The sequence below is a fragment of the Pollachius pollachius genome (assembly GCF_949987615.1).
Source record: "Pollachius pollachius genome assembly, chromosome: 3".
Classification (NCBI taxonomy): Eukaryota; Metazoa; Chordata; class Actinopteri; order Gadiformes; family Gadidae; genus Pollachius; species Pollachius pollachius.
The window spans coordinates 30,825,940-30,841,109 of NC_136936.1; the positions used below are offsets into that span (position 1 = coordinate 30,825,940).

The 15,170-nt window shown below is 45.1% G+C and overlaps 1 protein-coding gene across 1 annotated transcript; it reads left to right on the forward strand.

Moving 5' to 3' along the window:
• Positions 1-24: 24 nt before the first annotated feature.
• Positions 25-14,089, forward strand: frzb (frizzled related protein). The gene is made up of 8 exons (XM_079731151.1): positions 25-912; positions 5,128-5,376; positions 6,423-6,458; positions 7,239-7,289; positions 7,508-7,573; positions 11,748-11,952; positions 12,365-12,428; positions 13,097-14,089. Exons 1-8 carry the CDS (start codon positions 708-710, stop codon positions 13,160-13,162), a joined length of 942 nt encoding a protein of 313 aa, XP_079587277.1. The 5' UTR covers positions 25-707; the 3' UTR covers positions 13,163-14,089.
• Positions 14,090-15,170: the final 1,081 nt, after the last annotated feature.

The following is a 15,170-nucleotide window of genomic DNA, read 5'->3' on the forward strand; positions in this document are numbered from 1 at the left end:
GGTCACTCCCGTTTAGGTGGAAAATCAGAAGCAGCACATTTCTCTCCGCAGAGTTAGACAGGCACAATTGTAACACTCTGTACACTCTCACTCGACATGCACTTTGTAAACTTGCTGTTTTGTAAACTCAATCGACAAGTAACTTAATTTAGTTTTCTCTCACAACTAGTCATTCAATTAAGTTACACTCGACAGCTCAAGTCGTTCTGGTCCCGGACACAGGACTAACCCAGGACTCCTTGGACCACTAACCCTTCGCTGACCCTCACTACGGGCTGAAGACATCATCAACGTGTTGAATACAGCTGTCCTACCTGTCCCGGACCTACCTTTCCCGGACTTACCTGCCCCGGGCTTACCTGTCCCGGACCTACCTGTCTCGGACCCACCGGTCCCAGAACTACCTGTACCGGGCCTATACCTTCCCCGGACCTACCCGTACCTACTTGTCCCGGGCCTACCTGTCCCGGACTTATCTGTCCCGGAATTACCTGTCCCGGACCTACCCGGACCTACCTGTCCCAGGCCTACCTGTCCCGGACAAACCTGTCCCAGACACACCTGTCCAAGACCTACCTGTAACAGAACTACCTGTCCCGGGCCTACCTGTCCCGGAACTACCCGGACCTACCTGTCCCGGCCCTACCTGTCCCAGGTCTACCTGTCTCGGACCTACCTGCCCCGGCAGACCCATCTCCGAGTAACGGATGACCTCTCACGCGCTGCCAATGCTCCTGGCGTTCGCCTGCCTGCTAGGAATGCCGTCACGCGCCAGCGCCGCCGCATGTGAGCCGGTCCGGATCCCGCTGTGTGGCTCCATTCCCTGGAACATGACCAAGATGCCCAACCATCTGCACCACAGCACCCAGGCCAACGCGGTGCTAGCCATAGAGCAGTTTGAAGGATTACTGGGTAAGGCTGCTTACTGACTGACTGACTGACTGACTGAGGTACGGATTTGAACACACACTCACTCATTCACTCACTCACTCACTTACTCACTCAATCTCACTCACTCACTCACTCACTCTCTCTCTCTCTCTCTCTGTGCACGCGCACACACACACACACACACACACACACACACACAACTTAAACTCTGTATTGTGATTATTATTATTATTATTATTATTATTATTATTATTATTATTATTATTATTGTTATTATTATGTATTATTATCATTAAACAATCATATTATAGATATATAGATTCTAAAACGCAAGGGTAGGCTAGGACAGATTGAATGCGGAGAAGGTTTTGAGATTGAGTCCAGAGACGGTTTTGAGATTAGTCCAGAGAATGTTTTGAGATTGAATGGGGAGAAGGTTTTGAGATTGAATGGGGAGAAGGTTTTGAGATTGAATCGGGAGACAGTGCTTCTGACGGGACTTCCAGAGTCAGCTGCACAGAAGGCTCTGTCTCCTGGTCTTCAGGTTGAGGAGCCTGGAGACCTCCTGGGATGAGGAGCAGGCAGCTGGCAGATGTGAGGGGCGGAGGCGTTGTGGAGCTGTAGGAGGTCTTTCAGGCAGGGGGGGCGTCTTGAGAGACATGCTGTTTGGGACGCAATGCAGTTTTGTGTGTGTGATGTTTGGAAGACCGACCAGGAGACCTTTGCTGTCATCCAACCTGGAGGCGATAGATACATGGATAAGCTTCTCGGCATCAGCTGTTGTTTTTTTGACAGTGAGGAAGTACTGGCACCCGGTCTTCGGGTTGTTAGTGGGAGCAGTTAGGAAGGACTGGCACCAGGTCTTTGGGCTGTTAGTGGGAGCATTTAGGAAGGACTGGCACCAGGTCTTCTGGGTTTTAGTGGAATCAGCCCTGAAGGCCATAGTGGAGGGTGGGGAGCCAACTCAGTTATGGTGACAGACACACTCCTGAACCTCTCTTGGACACGAAGCCAGAGCATAAATCAGAGGTTCGGAATGGGTCTGTCACCATAACTGTTTTTGTTGTATGATACATTTTCCCAGGAATAATGGCACTAAACATCCAAACAACCATGTTATGCAACTGATATAATGATAATGTTATTGCATTATAACGTAGTGCAAGTAGGCCACACCCTTTCAAAGAGTAATTGACATTGAATTCTTAATTCAATTGGAATGTAAAATATGTTTTTAAATTCCTGCTGGAATGATGCAGTCCTCGGGGAAAACACCTTAATAAAACAGCTTTTGGCATGGAGTAGCACGTTCTCCTCCCCTGTTTGCTGAGCTCCTCACAGAGCAGACCAGAGGACAGAGGAATCACCTGGGTCTGCTCTGTGAGGAGCTGATCTCCTCACAGAGTAGACCATAGGACAGAAGCAGCCCTCGAAGGGTGACCATGCTAGTGACTTTCATTCTTAAGGTCCTGTTCTGTATATATATATATATATACAGCACTCGAGTCGAGGGGGGATGGCATCCCCCTTTGGAATTAAAATGATCAAAATCATCCCCCTTCTGAAACAGCCATCCCCCTTCCCATCCCCTGTTATTTTATCAATTAATGTGGAAATATTACTGCTATTTCATTATAGAGGTTTCCTTTTTCAATTCGGCGCAACGTTATTTTTCCCAGGGACAGATTTGACAGCGATACTGCATTCTCGGGCAGGATGCTATTGCGCAGGCACGCTTGCTGCGTGCCTGCGTGCTTGCGCAATAGTGCCTTCACGAGCTCTCATTCCACACCGTACGAGACAGACGCTGGTAGCGTGATGCTGTCTCTGCATCTCAGACATCGCTTCCGTAGGCAACTCTGTCCCCTTTTCTCCCTTTCATTCCAACCCGTGAGCAACGCTAGTCTCCCTCCTCTGCCGAACGTATTTACAAAAAAAAGAATAAGAATCAGTTTTTAAAATCCTTAAATGGGATGCATGCCTCCGAATCGTTTGATGCGTCCGATCAGCTGCGTTTTTGGGGATAAAATAAGAGCGATGACTATTTTATCCCAAAAAATATATAATAATATAATAATAATAATAATAATAATAATAATAATAATAATAATAATAATAATAATAATAATTATCACACCGTTGGTCTCTCCCACCATATGCGCTGTCATCAGCACAAATGAGCACCGAAAAGTTAAAATCCACCATCCCCCCTGGCTTTTTTTTACAACTCGACCACTTTATATATATATATATAAATTAGAGTTGTTTCTCTTTCTTCTGTCGAAGGTACTTATTGTAAATCGCTTTGGATTAAATCGTCTGCTAAATGCCCAAAATGCAAATGTAAATGGGTCAATATTCTAGGACATCTGCAACGGCAATTTGCCTGCTCAAAGCCCAGTACCATTCTGGATTACTGCCGGCATATGGAGCAAACCAAGCAGCCAGCAAGCCAAAGCTCTGATGAGGACGTCTTTGAATCCTTTTGTTGATTTTAACGGGCCGATGCTTTTCTGGTGTTCCGATATCAATGCAGCTTATTTTATTTGCAAACCAGCGTTTTTTTCAGGAATGGCTGGAAACTGGACGAGTTCCGAAATAATGGGGCTCTCATTCCACAGGGTTCATGGTGGCGGGTCTGAGTGCTGCATTAACGCCCTCTGCTGGACTCTCCCTTGGCCCATTGCTATTCCATGTGTGAAAGGGAGCAAGAAGGAAATATTCCAGCTGCATGTGGGATTATTGAAAATATCTTGCTGTGACTGAAAGGTTATCCCAGTTATTTACCAGGAAATATGTGCTAAAGTGGCTATAAGTACATACGACAGACAGCAACCAGACAGACAGACAGCTAGATATTTAGATAGATAGATAGATAGATAGATAGATAGATAGATAGATAGATAGATAGATAGATAGATAGATAGATAGATAGATAGATAGATGGTTCAGCATTCAATGGCTTTCCTGCATGTATCATTCAAACAAGAGATCCTCCACTGACCTACTGGTCTGGTTTGGCTATTCTCACCCAGGTATCACGTCCTGCTGGTGTTCAACTAAGAGAGGCAGTGGGCAGTTTGTGATTGGCTTCTTCAAACAGCGGTTACCAAATGGGAAATGAGAGGAAGCACCTAGTATTGTATGACCCAGAGAACAGCTAGTGTTTTTGAAAGCCTCTGACCGGGCCGTCCTTGTTATGTGTTTTAATATACAGTTGAATCTGGGAATTTAGGCAGAGAATCCCTGAAGGGCTGCTCTGGTTGTTTCATAATCCTGAGCGCTTGGAACGGACCAGGGGCCAACACGAGGCCAACGGGGGGCCAACGGGGGGCCAACAGGAGGCCAACGGGGGGCCAACAGGAGGCCAACGGGAGGCCAACAGGAGGCCAACGGGGGGCCAACGGGAGACCAACGGGGGGCCAACAGGAGGCCAACGGGAGGCCAACAGGAGGCCAACGGGGGGCCAACGGGAGGCCAACGGGGGGCCAACAGGAGGCCAACGGGAGGCCAACAGGAGGCCAACGGGGGGCCAACGGGAGACCAACGGGGGGCCAACAGGAGGCCAACGGGAGGCCAACAGGAGGCCAACGGGGGGCCAACGGGAGGCCAACGGGAGGCCAACGGGAGACCAACGGGGGGCCAACGGGAGGCCAACGGGAGGCCAACGGGAGACCAACGGGGGGCCAACAGGAGGCCAACGGGAGACCAACGGGGGGCCAACAGGAGGCCAACGGGGGGCCAACGGGGGGCCAACAGGAGGCCAACGGGGGGCCAACAGGAGGCCAACAGGAGGCCAACGGGGGGCCAACAGGAGGCCAACGGGGGGCCAACAGGAGGCCAACAGGAGGCCAACGGGGGGCCAACAGGAGGCCAACGGGGGGCCAACGGGAGGCCAACGGGGGGCCAACGGGAGGCCAACGGGGGGCCAACAGGAGGCCAACGGGGGGCCAACCAGGGGTAAACAAGAGGGCTAAATCAAGAAGGTTTTTTTTTAAAACAGCAAGATAGATATATGGTTGACAGTTAGATGAAGGGACCGACAGGTAGATGAACAGACAGACCGACAGGTAGATGAACAGAGAACCCGACAGGTAACTGAACAGACAGCCCGACAGGTAGATGAACAGACAGACCGACAGGTAGATGAACAGACAACCCGACAGGTAACTGAACAGACAGCCCGACAGGTAGATGAACAGACAGGTTGATCATGATCCTCCATGTTGTCTACAGGTACAGGCTGCAGTCCGGACCTACTGTTCTTCCTGTGTGCCATGTACGCTCCCATCTGCACCATCGACTTCCAGCACGAGCCCATCAAGCCCTGCAAGGCGGTGTGTGAGAGGGCCAAGTCGGGCTGCGAGCCCGTCATGAAGCTCTACAACCACAGCTGGCCTGAGAGCCTGTCCTGCAGTGAGCTGCCCCTCTATGACCGGGGCGTCTGCATCTCCCCCGAGGCCATCGTCAAGGCCGAGGGCCCAGGTAACACTCACTATGAGGGTCCAGGTAACACTCATTATGAGGGTCCAGGTAACAGTCATTATGAGGGTCCAGGTAACACTCATTATGAGGGGCCAGGTAACACTCATTATGAGGGGCCCAGGTAACACTCATTATCAGGAACAAAGTAACACTCATTATGAGGGGCCAGGTGACACTCATTATGAGGGTCCCAGGTAACACTCATTATCAGGGTCCCAGGTAAAACTCATTATCAGGGGGCCAGGCAGCACTCATTATCAGGGGGCCAGGCAGCACTCATTATGAGGGGGCCAAGTACTGGAGATGTGGGCACTCGTATGGTACTGGTCATATTCCACCCCTTTTTCTGGTTCGTCCTGAATGGCCCGGTCACTTTAAATGAAGCTATCCACAATAGTAGAAGGTCACTAAACAGGCCACGGCCAAACGTTTACCTATTGGCACTTTAGCCATCGACTCAAAGGGAAAACTTTGAACCAGCATGTCCTGATATGCAGTTCAACTTGTACATATGTCTCTCTTCATGATGAACTCATTTTAAAGAAGAACCCATAATTTCAGTTTACTTACATTTTCCTTAATTTTTTTTTTGTTTTTTCTAATGCTTAAATCCCAAAGGATCTATTATTCCCTCCTTTATTCCCCCCTATTCACCCAGTTGGATAGTGGGGAACACGGTTGGGTTTTCACATACTAATAATTTGTCTTATTGGTCAAGTATCATGAAGTGGATTGACCAATCAGCATGGATGGTAGAGGCAATCATTTCTCCAATCGGCTTTAAGGTAACCCTTACCCATACAGCTTAACCCTAAATCATACAAACCGAAGCTATACAACCTAAACCTCACCATAACACTAACATAAACACCTTAACCCTAACCCATACAACCTAACCCTGACCACAACACTAACCAATACACCTCAACTGTAATCCATATAACCTAAACCTTACCCATACAACCCAACCCAACCCTCCAGTTATGTATATAGACAGAAGTTAGTTGTTAATAATACTTGATGATGACTATTGTTATGTTTCCCAGATCCGTACTATCAGGACCCAGCCAGGTGTGCCCCAGGCAAGTACATGTTTATATCTAACCGTATGCTACACTAATGCATCAGTACAAGTCTATATCTAACCCTATGCTACGCTAATGCATCAGTACATGTCTATAACCCTATACTACACTACTGCATCAGAAAATGTCTATATCTAACCCTATGCTACACTACTGCATCAGAACATGTCTATATCTAACCCTATGCTACGCTAATGCATCAGAACACGTCTATATCTAACCCTATGCTACGCTAATGCATCAGAACATTATGCATGTCTATATCGAACCCAATGCTACACTAACGCTACATAGCACGTCTTTATGGTTTTAGATGTATGTAGATGTATATAGCATTAGCAGGGGCGTAGGAATGAGTTTAACATTGGGGGGTACACATATCAGAAACCTGACAGATCCGTTAATGGTTTGTACAGAAATATGTCATAAATGAACTACACTGAAAAAATTCAAAAATATATTTTGATCACAAATATACATTTTGAATGGCAGGAATGATCTGACAAATATCAAATCAATTCTTTAATTGCACGCTCAATCATCCAGTTTTTGTAGAATAAGAAGCGGTGACAAGACGCTGTGTTGCGCTTTCAAAATAAAATAAAATATCCTTCTCCCCCCGGTATAATTTTTAGGTGGGACAAATGCGCCTGTCTCCAATATTGGAGGGGACACGTCCCCTCCGTCCCCCCCGGTTCCTACGCCCTTGAGCATTAGCGTCGCATTGTGTACTGTGAGCTGAGGGCTTTCAGTCTGAAAACGTCCTTTTCATTTCAGAACTCAGTCCAGACTTTCCCAACAACCTCCACTGCAAAGGACCTAATAAGGGTGACCAGCGTATTTATTTTTCACACTTATGTGAAAGGACTCAAAGCTCTGACATCCAGAGCCACTAGCCTGCAGAATCAATCAATTGCTTACTTAATAGTTGGCTAATAATAGTTTATATTATAGTTTAGTTAGGTATTTATCTCATATTTACTACTATGTGTGTGTGTGTGTGTGTGTGTGTGTGTGTGTGTGTGTGTGTGTGTGTGTGTGAGCAGATCAATGTACCTGTAAGACAGTTCGACTGGGCTTGAAGACTTACCTAAAGAACAACTATAATTATGGTAATGTAATCTCCGCAATACACTAACTATTCAAACTAACCTTAACCTCCACGACCCCAACCCTTACTATCCCGAACCACCACAACAGACTAATTCTAACCCTACAACTCATTTTAGGTCAGACAGGTAACATATGGCAACATGAAATAGCAACTTGCCACTTTATTTTTTTTTAATTACCTTACAATCGTATTAATGTTAAAATAGTACCTTTACTAACCAGACCCGAAGAAGAATGGATTCAAGGGATTCTTTCCACTCTCTTATTCTGATGAGAGAGGGACACGTTATTGAAAAGCAGTTCCAGTATTTGATGGGGAAGTAGAAATCAGGACGTTTTACCTCCACTCAAAAATACCCAAACCCAGATCCAGCTGGTTGGTGCTGAATAACATCCTTTGTGGGAGACCAATTATGTCCGAATGTGGCAGTGAAAGCACCAGGGTGGCAATAAAGTAAACTACTTCCTGAACCAAGAAACAGAAATTGCAATGTTTTTTGTGGAAAATCATTTTATAATGCTTAGATAAATAAAGAATTTCTGATCACTTTAAGGGTTTAGTGAAGTTAAAACACAGCCAGCAGACTTTGAGGAAGAAACCAACATCCTTTAACAGCAACCAACATCCTATTTACAGCAACCAACATCCTGTTTGGGTGGTGCTACAGGGCAGCGCTTAGATCGGGCCCAAAAAATTAAGCCCGACCCTACCCGAGCCCGTGCACTTTGTGACCGAGACCGGCCCGGCCCGACACATTAACTGTAATTATGAGCCCGAGCCCGATTTAAACCCGACAATTGTATTAATACATTAATAACCTAAATAATAAGTAGGTTAACATATTGACTAGACACACGGCAAACTGACAAATTTGACATACATTTTTCTTACAGAATCTCCCTGCTTCTGAAATGCGAGAACATCTCCGCCCAGTGCTCGTCCACTGGTTTATATCAGCATTCCACTGTGCGACCATCCCTGTTGCGTATGCCCTGAAACATTGTTGAAATCATATGCTGGATGCTATAATGAATGATGATATACTATAATGAATGATGATCGGGCGGGTGTCCATTGTTGAAAAAAACATTGCTTCGGGTGGATTGCGGATGGATTATTGATATTAAGCAGCGGGTGCGGAATGCGGATGACATTACAGCTCATCCGCACATCTCTACTACACAATACACTACTACAATACAGCACAGCATGCAGGCCTGGTGTGATTATGCATTGTGAGTGCAACATGTGTTGCGTTTTTTTTAACTGTAGCCAACTTGTGCAACTTTGTACACAAAAGTTGCACAAGTTGGCTCGGCCCGGCCTGAGGAAAATATCGTCCTGGCCCGCGGGTCGGGTCAGGGTCGGGTTCGGGCAGGGAATCTAAACTGTACTCCAGGGACGTAGGCTGGGTGCTGCTACAGGATATAGGCTGGGTGGTGCTACAGTACGTAGGCTAGGTGGTGCTACAGGACGTAGGCTAGGTGGTGCTACAGGACGTAGGCTGGGTGGTGCTACAGGACATAGGCTGGGTGCTGCTACAGGATATAGGCTGGGTGGTGCTACAGGATGTAGGCTGGGTGGTGCTACAGGATATAGGCTGGGTGGTGCTACAGGATATAGGCTGGGTGGTGCTACAGGACGTAGGCTAGGTGGTGCTACAGGATATTGGCTGGGTGGTGCTACAGGACGTAGGCTGGGTGGTGCTACAGGACGTAGGCTAGGTGGTGCTACAGGACGTAGGCTGGGTGGTGCTACAGGACGTAGGCTAGGTGGTGCTACAGGATATAGGCTGGATGCTGCTACAGGATATAGGCTGGGTGGTGCTACAGTACGTAGGCTAGGTGGTGCTACAGGACGTAGGCTAGGTGGTGCTACAGGACGTAGGCTAGGTGGTGCTACAGGAGGTAGGCTAGGTGGTGCTACAGGACGTAGGCTGGGTGGTGCTACAGGACGTAGACTGGGTGGTGCTACTGGACGTAGGCTCCCTGTACCTAATTGCCCATGTTTCTTTAAGTACACTACATTTGAAGATGATTTGCTCAAGTAAACCCCTCCTTTTCTCCTTTGGGCCATGTTGTTTAGTCAATCGACTTCTATTGTCCTTTCTGAGCAGTTAAAGCCATCATGCAACCATCCCAAAAATGCTTCCACTCAAATCCAACATTTGGGCAATTTGGTGGTATTTTATGTCACCAGCCAGGGAAATTGTGATGCCACTATTGACAAAAACTTTGAATCTTACTCTGAATGACTGCATTTCATTTGATTATTTGATATGGACGGAGCACATCAATGAACATCAGATAAAATACGTAAATACATTTAAGATTTAGACTGGCCAATGTTGATCTAAATGCTCATATACCTCAACAGACACTAGCCAGGTAACAAAAACAGAATAGTTACAAGTTGCAATAGACCTCTGAAGAATAAGTCCTGCCTCCGAGGCTCCTGGTTCCATCGGTCAAATGTCTATGGGAAATAACATGGGGTTTTTGAAAAATCGTACATAACATACTCTGTAGGTGGCGAAAAAGTAAAAGCTGCTCACGTTTTGAACTACACACTTTTTCCATCTAGATTTCACTTGGGTTTTGGATTGTCGGTGCCATTAAAGTAGTAAACGATTATAAATGCAACTTTAACAGCACCGACAATCCAAAACCCAAGTGAAATCTAGATGGAAAACGTGTGTAGTTCAAAACGTATTCTACGACTTATTCTTCAGAGGTCTATATACAAATACAAAGTTTTGAAGCGGCAAGACGCAAATTTGTGAATCCTGATTTAGACTTGTGTGCAAGTTTCATGACTATAAGTTAAGCGGTCAGGAGATATACCTTTTGAAGATTGAGGAGCTGTAGCTGTAGCATGTAAACCCAGAGAGTTTAACAACCATATTTAAATCTTTCCCACTCTCCCAACATTAAGCTCAATGTATCAAATCAGTAATATGGGGTCCGAACAAGGCCACCAGAAGGTTACATTTTAAATGTAATAATTTGAAACTTTTAACATTTTAATTCAAAACTAATATTCCACCTTCAAATTCAAAACCTACATTCAAAAAACACCTGGCACAGGAATTTATGTACTGGAAGGACAAGATAAAGGCGCAATACAATACCATATCTTCTTAATCCAAGTCTGGTGCTTAACCATGGTGAGTGGATCTCAATCCACAGTGAATATAAATATGATAACTTATTAGTTTATAAGGAATGAACAACGTTCCAAATTAGGTTTTAACACATTTTTCCCAATAGAATTTTGAATATGCACCTTGAATGTGAGTTTTTAATTTAAGTTTTTAATTAATACATACAAAAACAAGTTTATTCCTGAATTCATTGTTCATTGTGCAGAACAATCTACTTCTACTTTCAAAATGTAGATTTCAATATTGAATTGCATCAAAGGTTTCAAATGATTGAATCTAGAATGCAACTTCCTGGTGGCCCTGTGGTGACTCTGAGCTCCTTAGATCCCTGGTCGTACCACACCTTCCATGTCCAGCTCCATTTTCATCAAGAGTTACTGGTGTTGTGCTCAGTGACTCCTCTCCCTCAGTGATCAGTGACCTCTCTCCTCGGTGATCAGAGCCAGGGTGAAGGAGCTGAGGGGGTCTGGTTGTGATCAGTGAATCCTCTCCCTCAGTGATCAGAGCCAGGGTGAAGGAGTTGAGGGGCTCTGGTTGTGATCAGTGAATCCTCTCCCTCAGTGATCAGGGCCAGGGTGAAGGAGGTGAGGGGGTCTGGTTGTGATCAGTGAATCCTCTCACTCAGTGATCAGAGCCAGGGTGAAGGAGTTGAGGGGCTCTGGTTGTGATCAGTGAATCCTCTCCCTCAGTGATCAGGGCCAGGGTGAAGGAGGTGAGGGGGTCTGGTTGTGATCAGTGAATCCTCTCACTCAGTGATCAGAGCCAGGGTGAAGGAGTTGAGGGGCTCTGGTTGTGATCAGTGAATCCTCTCCCTCAGTGATCAGGGCCAGGGTGAAGGAGCTGAGGGGGTCTGGTTGTGATCAGTGAATCCTCTCCCTCAGTAATCAGGGCCAGGGTGAAGGAGGTGAGGGGGTCTGGTTGTAATCAGTGAATCCTCTCCCTCAGTGATCAGAGCCAGGGTGAAGGAGCTGAGGGGGTCTGGTTGTAATCAGTGAATCCTCTCCCTCAGTGATCAGGGCCAGGGTGAAGGAGGTGAGGACTCGGGGTCTGGAGCTCACGGCCGCCGTGGAGGTGAAGGAGGTGTTAAAGTCCTCCCTGGTGAACATCCCCAGAGAAACCCAAACCCTGTTCTACACCTCGCCCTGCCCCTGCCCCCCGCTCTCCCCAGGGGTGGATTACATCATCCTGGGCTACGAGAACGAGGAGAGGTCCAGGTAAAAATACTCCACATATCAACATCATTCTACTCCCTTAACAGGCAGGAGAAACATGGCTCCCTGGAAGAGGACCCCTATGTAGATATATGTACATGTTTAATGGCCTGATTTTAAGGTAACAAAAACACTTTTATGTTATACGGTAATTAAAACATGGTTAGGAATAATAAAGTCCATTCCTCCCATAATGCAGCCGAATCGCTTCATATACTAGGATTAGTAGTATATTAATACATGTCCTAGTACTAGCATTGATAGCAGTAGTAAGACATTATTATCCCTATCCATCAACTGAATTACGTGTGTGTGTGTGTGTGTGTGTGTGTGTGTGTGTGTGTGTGTGTGTGTGTGTGTGTGTGTGTGTGTGTGTGTGTGTGTTTGTGTGTGTGTCTGTCTGTCTGTCTGTCAGACTGCTCCTTATTGAAGGTTCTGTTGCCCAGAAGTGGAAAGACAGGATAGGAAGAAAGGTGAAGGTAAGAAGAAATACGCTCTAAATACACTCAAAATATACTGAGATACACTCTAAATACACTCTTTACTATATACTGAGCTACGCAAAACTATAGTACCACTATAAGTATCAGTATCAATTTCTAAAATCAGACTGTTTTTTAAAAGAGTAGATAACGTAATGAATTAATGATGGACTTCAGGGTAACAGAGACATTGCAGTAGGTCTAATCAGCTGGATCTTTTCATTCATACAAAACCAACCTCAGAATGATCGGTATGGAGGGAATGTCTTGTGAAGGACTGTTGTGAAACTACGGTGTTGATTTATTCTATCCCGGATCAAGCAGTCCTACGGTGGTGTTCCACCAGAATTCCCTCATCAGTGCTGGTGTCTGGACACCATGGTCTGCTGGGATGTGGCTTATCTCTCACCGGGGAACCTTACCTTTAGGCTTGTCTCTCACCGGGGAACCTTACCTCTCTAATCTGTTTGTCACTCTGTCTCTACCTGTCTCTCCACCTATCTCTCTTACCTGTCTTTCTTTATCTAACTTGTCTCTCGGGAAATATTTCTCTTTAACCTGCTTCCCTTCCCCTCTTTTTACCTCTCTTATCCCTCTACCTGTCTATCCCTCTACCTGTCTGTCCCTCTACCTGTCTATCATCCTCCCTGTCCGTCTCTCTGCAGCGCTGGGACCAGGTGCTCCAGGAGAGGACCTCAGGGAGAGGAGCTCAGCGTGGCGTCCACCACTGAGAACTTGTGTGTGCGCTCACACAACACGACATACACAATACAATACAAATATAACCACAACCAAAGTACTACTCTTATACCACAGTAGACCCACATGACAATACTACACTATACTGCACTAACATGACAATACTATACTATACTGCACCAACAATAAAATACTACACCATACTGCACCAAATGGTAATACTACACGATACTGCACCAACATTACAATACTACACTATATGAGACCAACATTACAATACTACACTATGAGGTCCACAGACTATTTTCTTTGATAAACTTGAATAACACTTTTATTATATATATACATATATATATATTATAAGTATTATTATTACTAATAAAGCATGACCCTACAATACTGTACTTCTATACTACATGTTACCATAGCAAAATGACCGTACAATACTGCACTACTATAATACATGTTACCATAACATTGTACTGTACAATACTGTACTTCTATACTACATGTTGCCATAGCAACATGACCACAGTACTGCACTACTATACTACATGTTACCATAGCAACATGACCCTGCAATAGTGCACTACTATACTACATGTTACCATAGCAACATGACCGTACAATACTGCACTAGTATACTACATGTTACCATAGCAACATGACCGTAAAATACTGCACTACTATAGTACATGTTACTATAGCAACATGACCGTAAAATACTGCACTACTATACTACATGTTATCATAGCAACATGACCGTACAATACTGCACTACTATACTACATGTTACCATAGCAACATGAACGTACAATACTGACTCACAAGTGAATCAGATTTGCCCCAACAATCTAAATATTCTAGATACAATGACTATTACAACTATTTATTCCGTCTATTTTAGGCATAAAGAGGTTATATTCACTAAATGGGCTACATTTATAAAGTGAATAAATATTTACCATATCATTCAAAAGAATTTGTTACTTAGCTTTGATTGTGAAAGGTTTAGCTGGGTGTGAAAGCTTTCCGATAACCAAACACAATGAGTGGAAACAGTGAAAACGGTCAGGCAGAAAAATAATGTGCAAATGTTTGAACTTTAGCTCAAAGGTAACTTCAGTGGTTTGTCTGAATTCTCCCAGCAACCATACCACTCATGGAGTATACTAACTATAATAGAGAATATCTGGAGAATTATTATAAACATATACGTATATATCTAAAGGCATACATATATAATAATGTATACATATATATTTGGTTGGCTGGTTGCTCCTCTTAGTGTTCTATAATGTGGGTGACCAGAAAATTGCCAAAACCAATGGTATTAAAGAAAAGCCTGTTTAATTAGAAACTATACAGGTTAACTCAAAATGAAGGTAAGAATAGTCATCTTATTTAATGACACAAAGGTTAACTGATCAAATGTCTGGCGCTGTCCCTCACACTAGAGCTGCGGTCGAAGTAGTGGCCATGATAGCTGTTTGAATTCTTTAAATGATGAGGAAAGGTGCTTCGAGGCTTCCTTTCTTGTCTATTTTAGCATAGCGTACACTGGATCTTCCTTTAGGGAAGGACAGGAGATAATGCGACCATCAACATGACAACTATTACAACCATACTAATAGGGATTTGTGTCGATAGTTATGAGTGGACAGGAGGGTGAGAGTCTGGCTGCTCCTTGGATTGCAGGTCATCAGGGGAACCATGTTGAATAGTAGTCCTTTAGCCAGCAGGAGGGAACCCAGCGAAACCCTGACCCTCATCACGTCACACCATCCCTCTGCCTCAGGACGTCTAGGCGCCAGTGGCAGGGAAGCATTTCCATGATCATCTTAAATCGTACAAAACTTTGAAGATTTGCAGATTGAGAAAACTGATGTGCTACTCTGCTGCTGCTTTCATGATACTTTGAAATCCATTGTAGGGGGTCTGGTCTGTGACTCAGCTGAATGTCTGTCCCAGGAGGTCAGCGCGGATAGTCCCGGGACAATGGACATTCCTTTTCCGTTGTAGCATATCACTTTTCACAGG

Coding starts and splice junctions, on each gene's coding strand:
- frzb (XM_079731151.1), top strand. CDS start 708: ATGACCTCTCACGCGCTGCCAATGCTCCTGGCGTTCGCCTGCCTGCTA. Junction 7,290..7,507: donor CTGCAAAGGACCTAATAAGG/GTGACCAGCGTA, acceptor GTGTGTGAGCAG/ATCAATGTACCTGTAAGACA. Junction 11,953..12,364: donor GAGAACGAGGAGAGGTCCAG/GTAAAAATACTC, acceptor TCTGTCTGTCAG/ACTGCTCCTTATTGAAGGTT.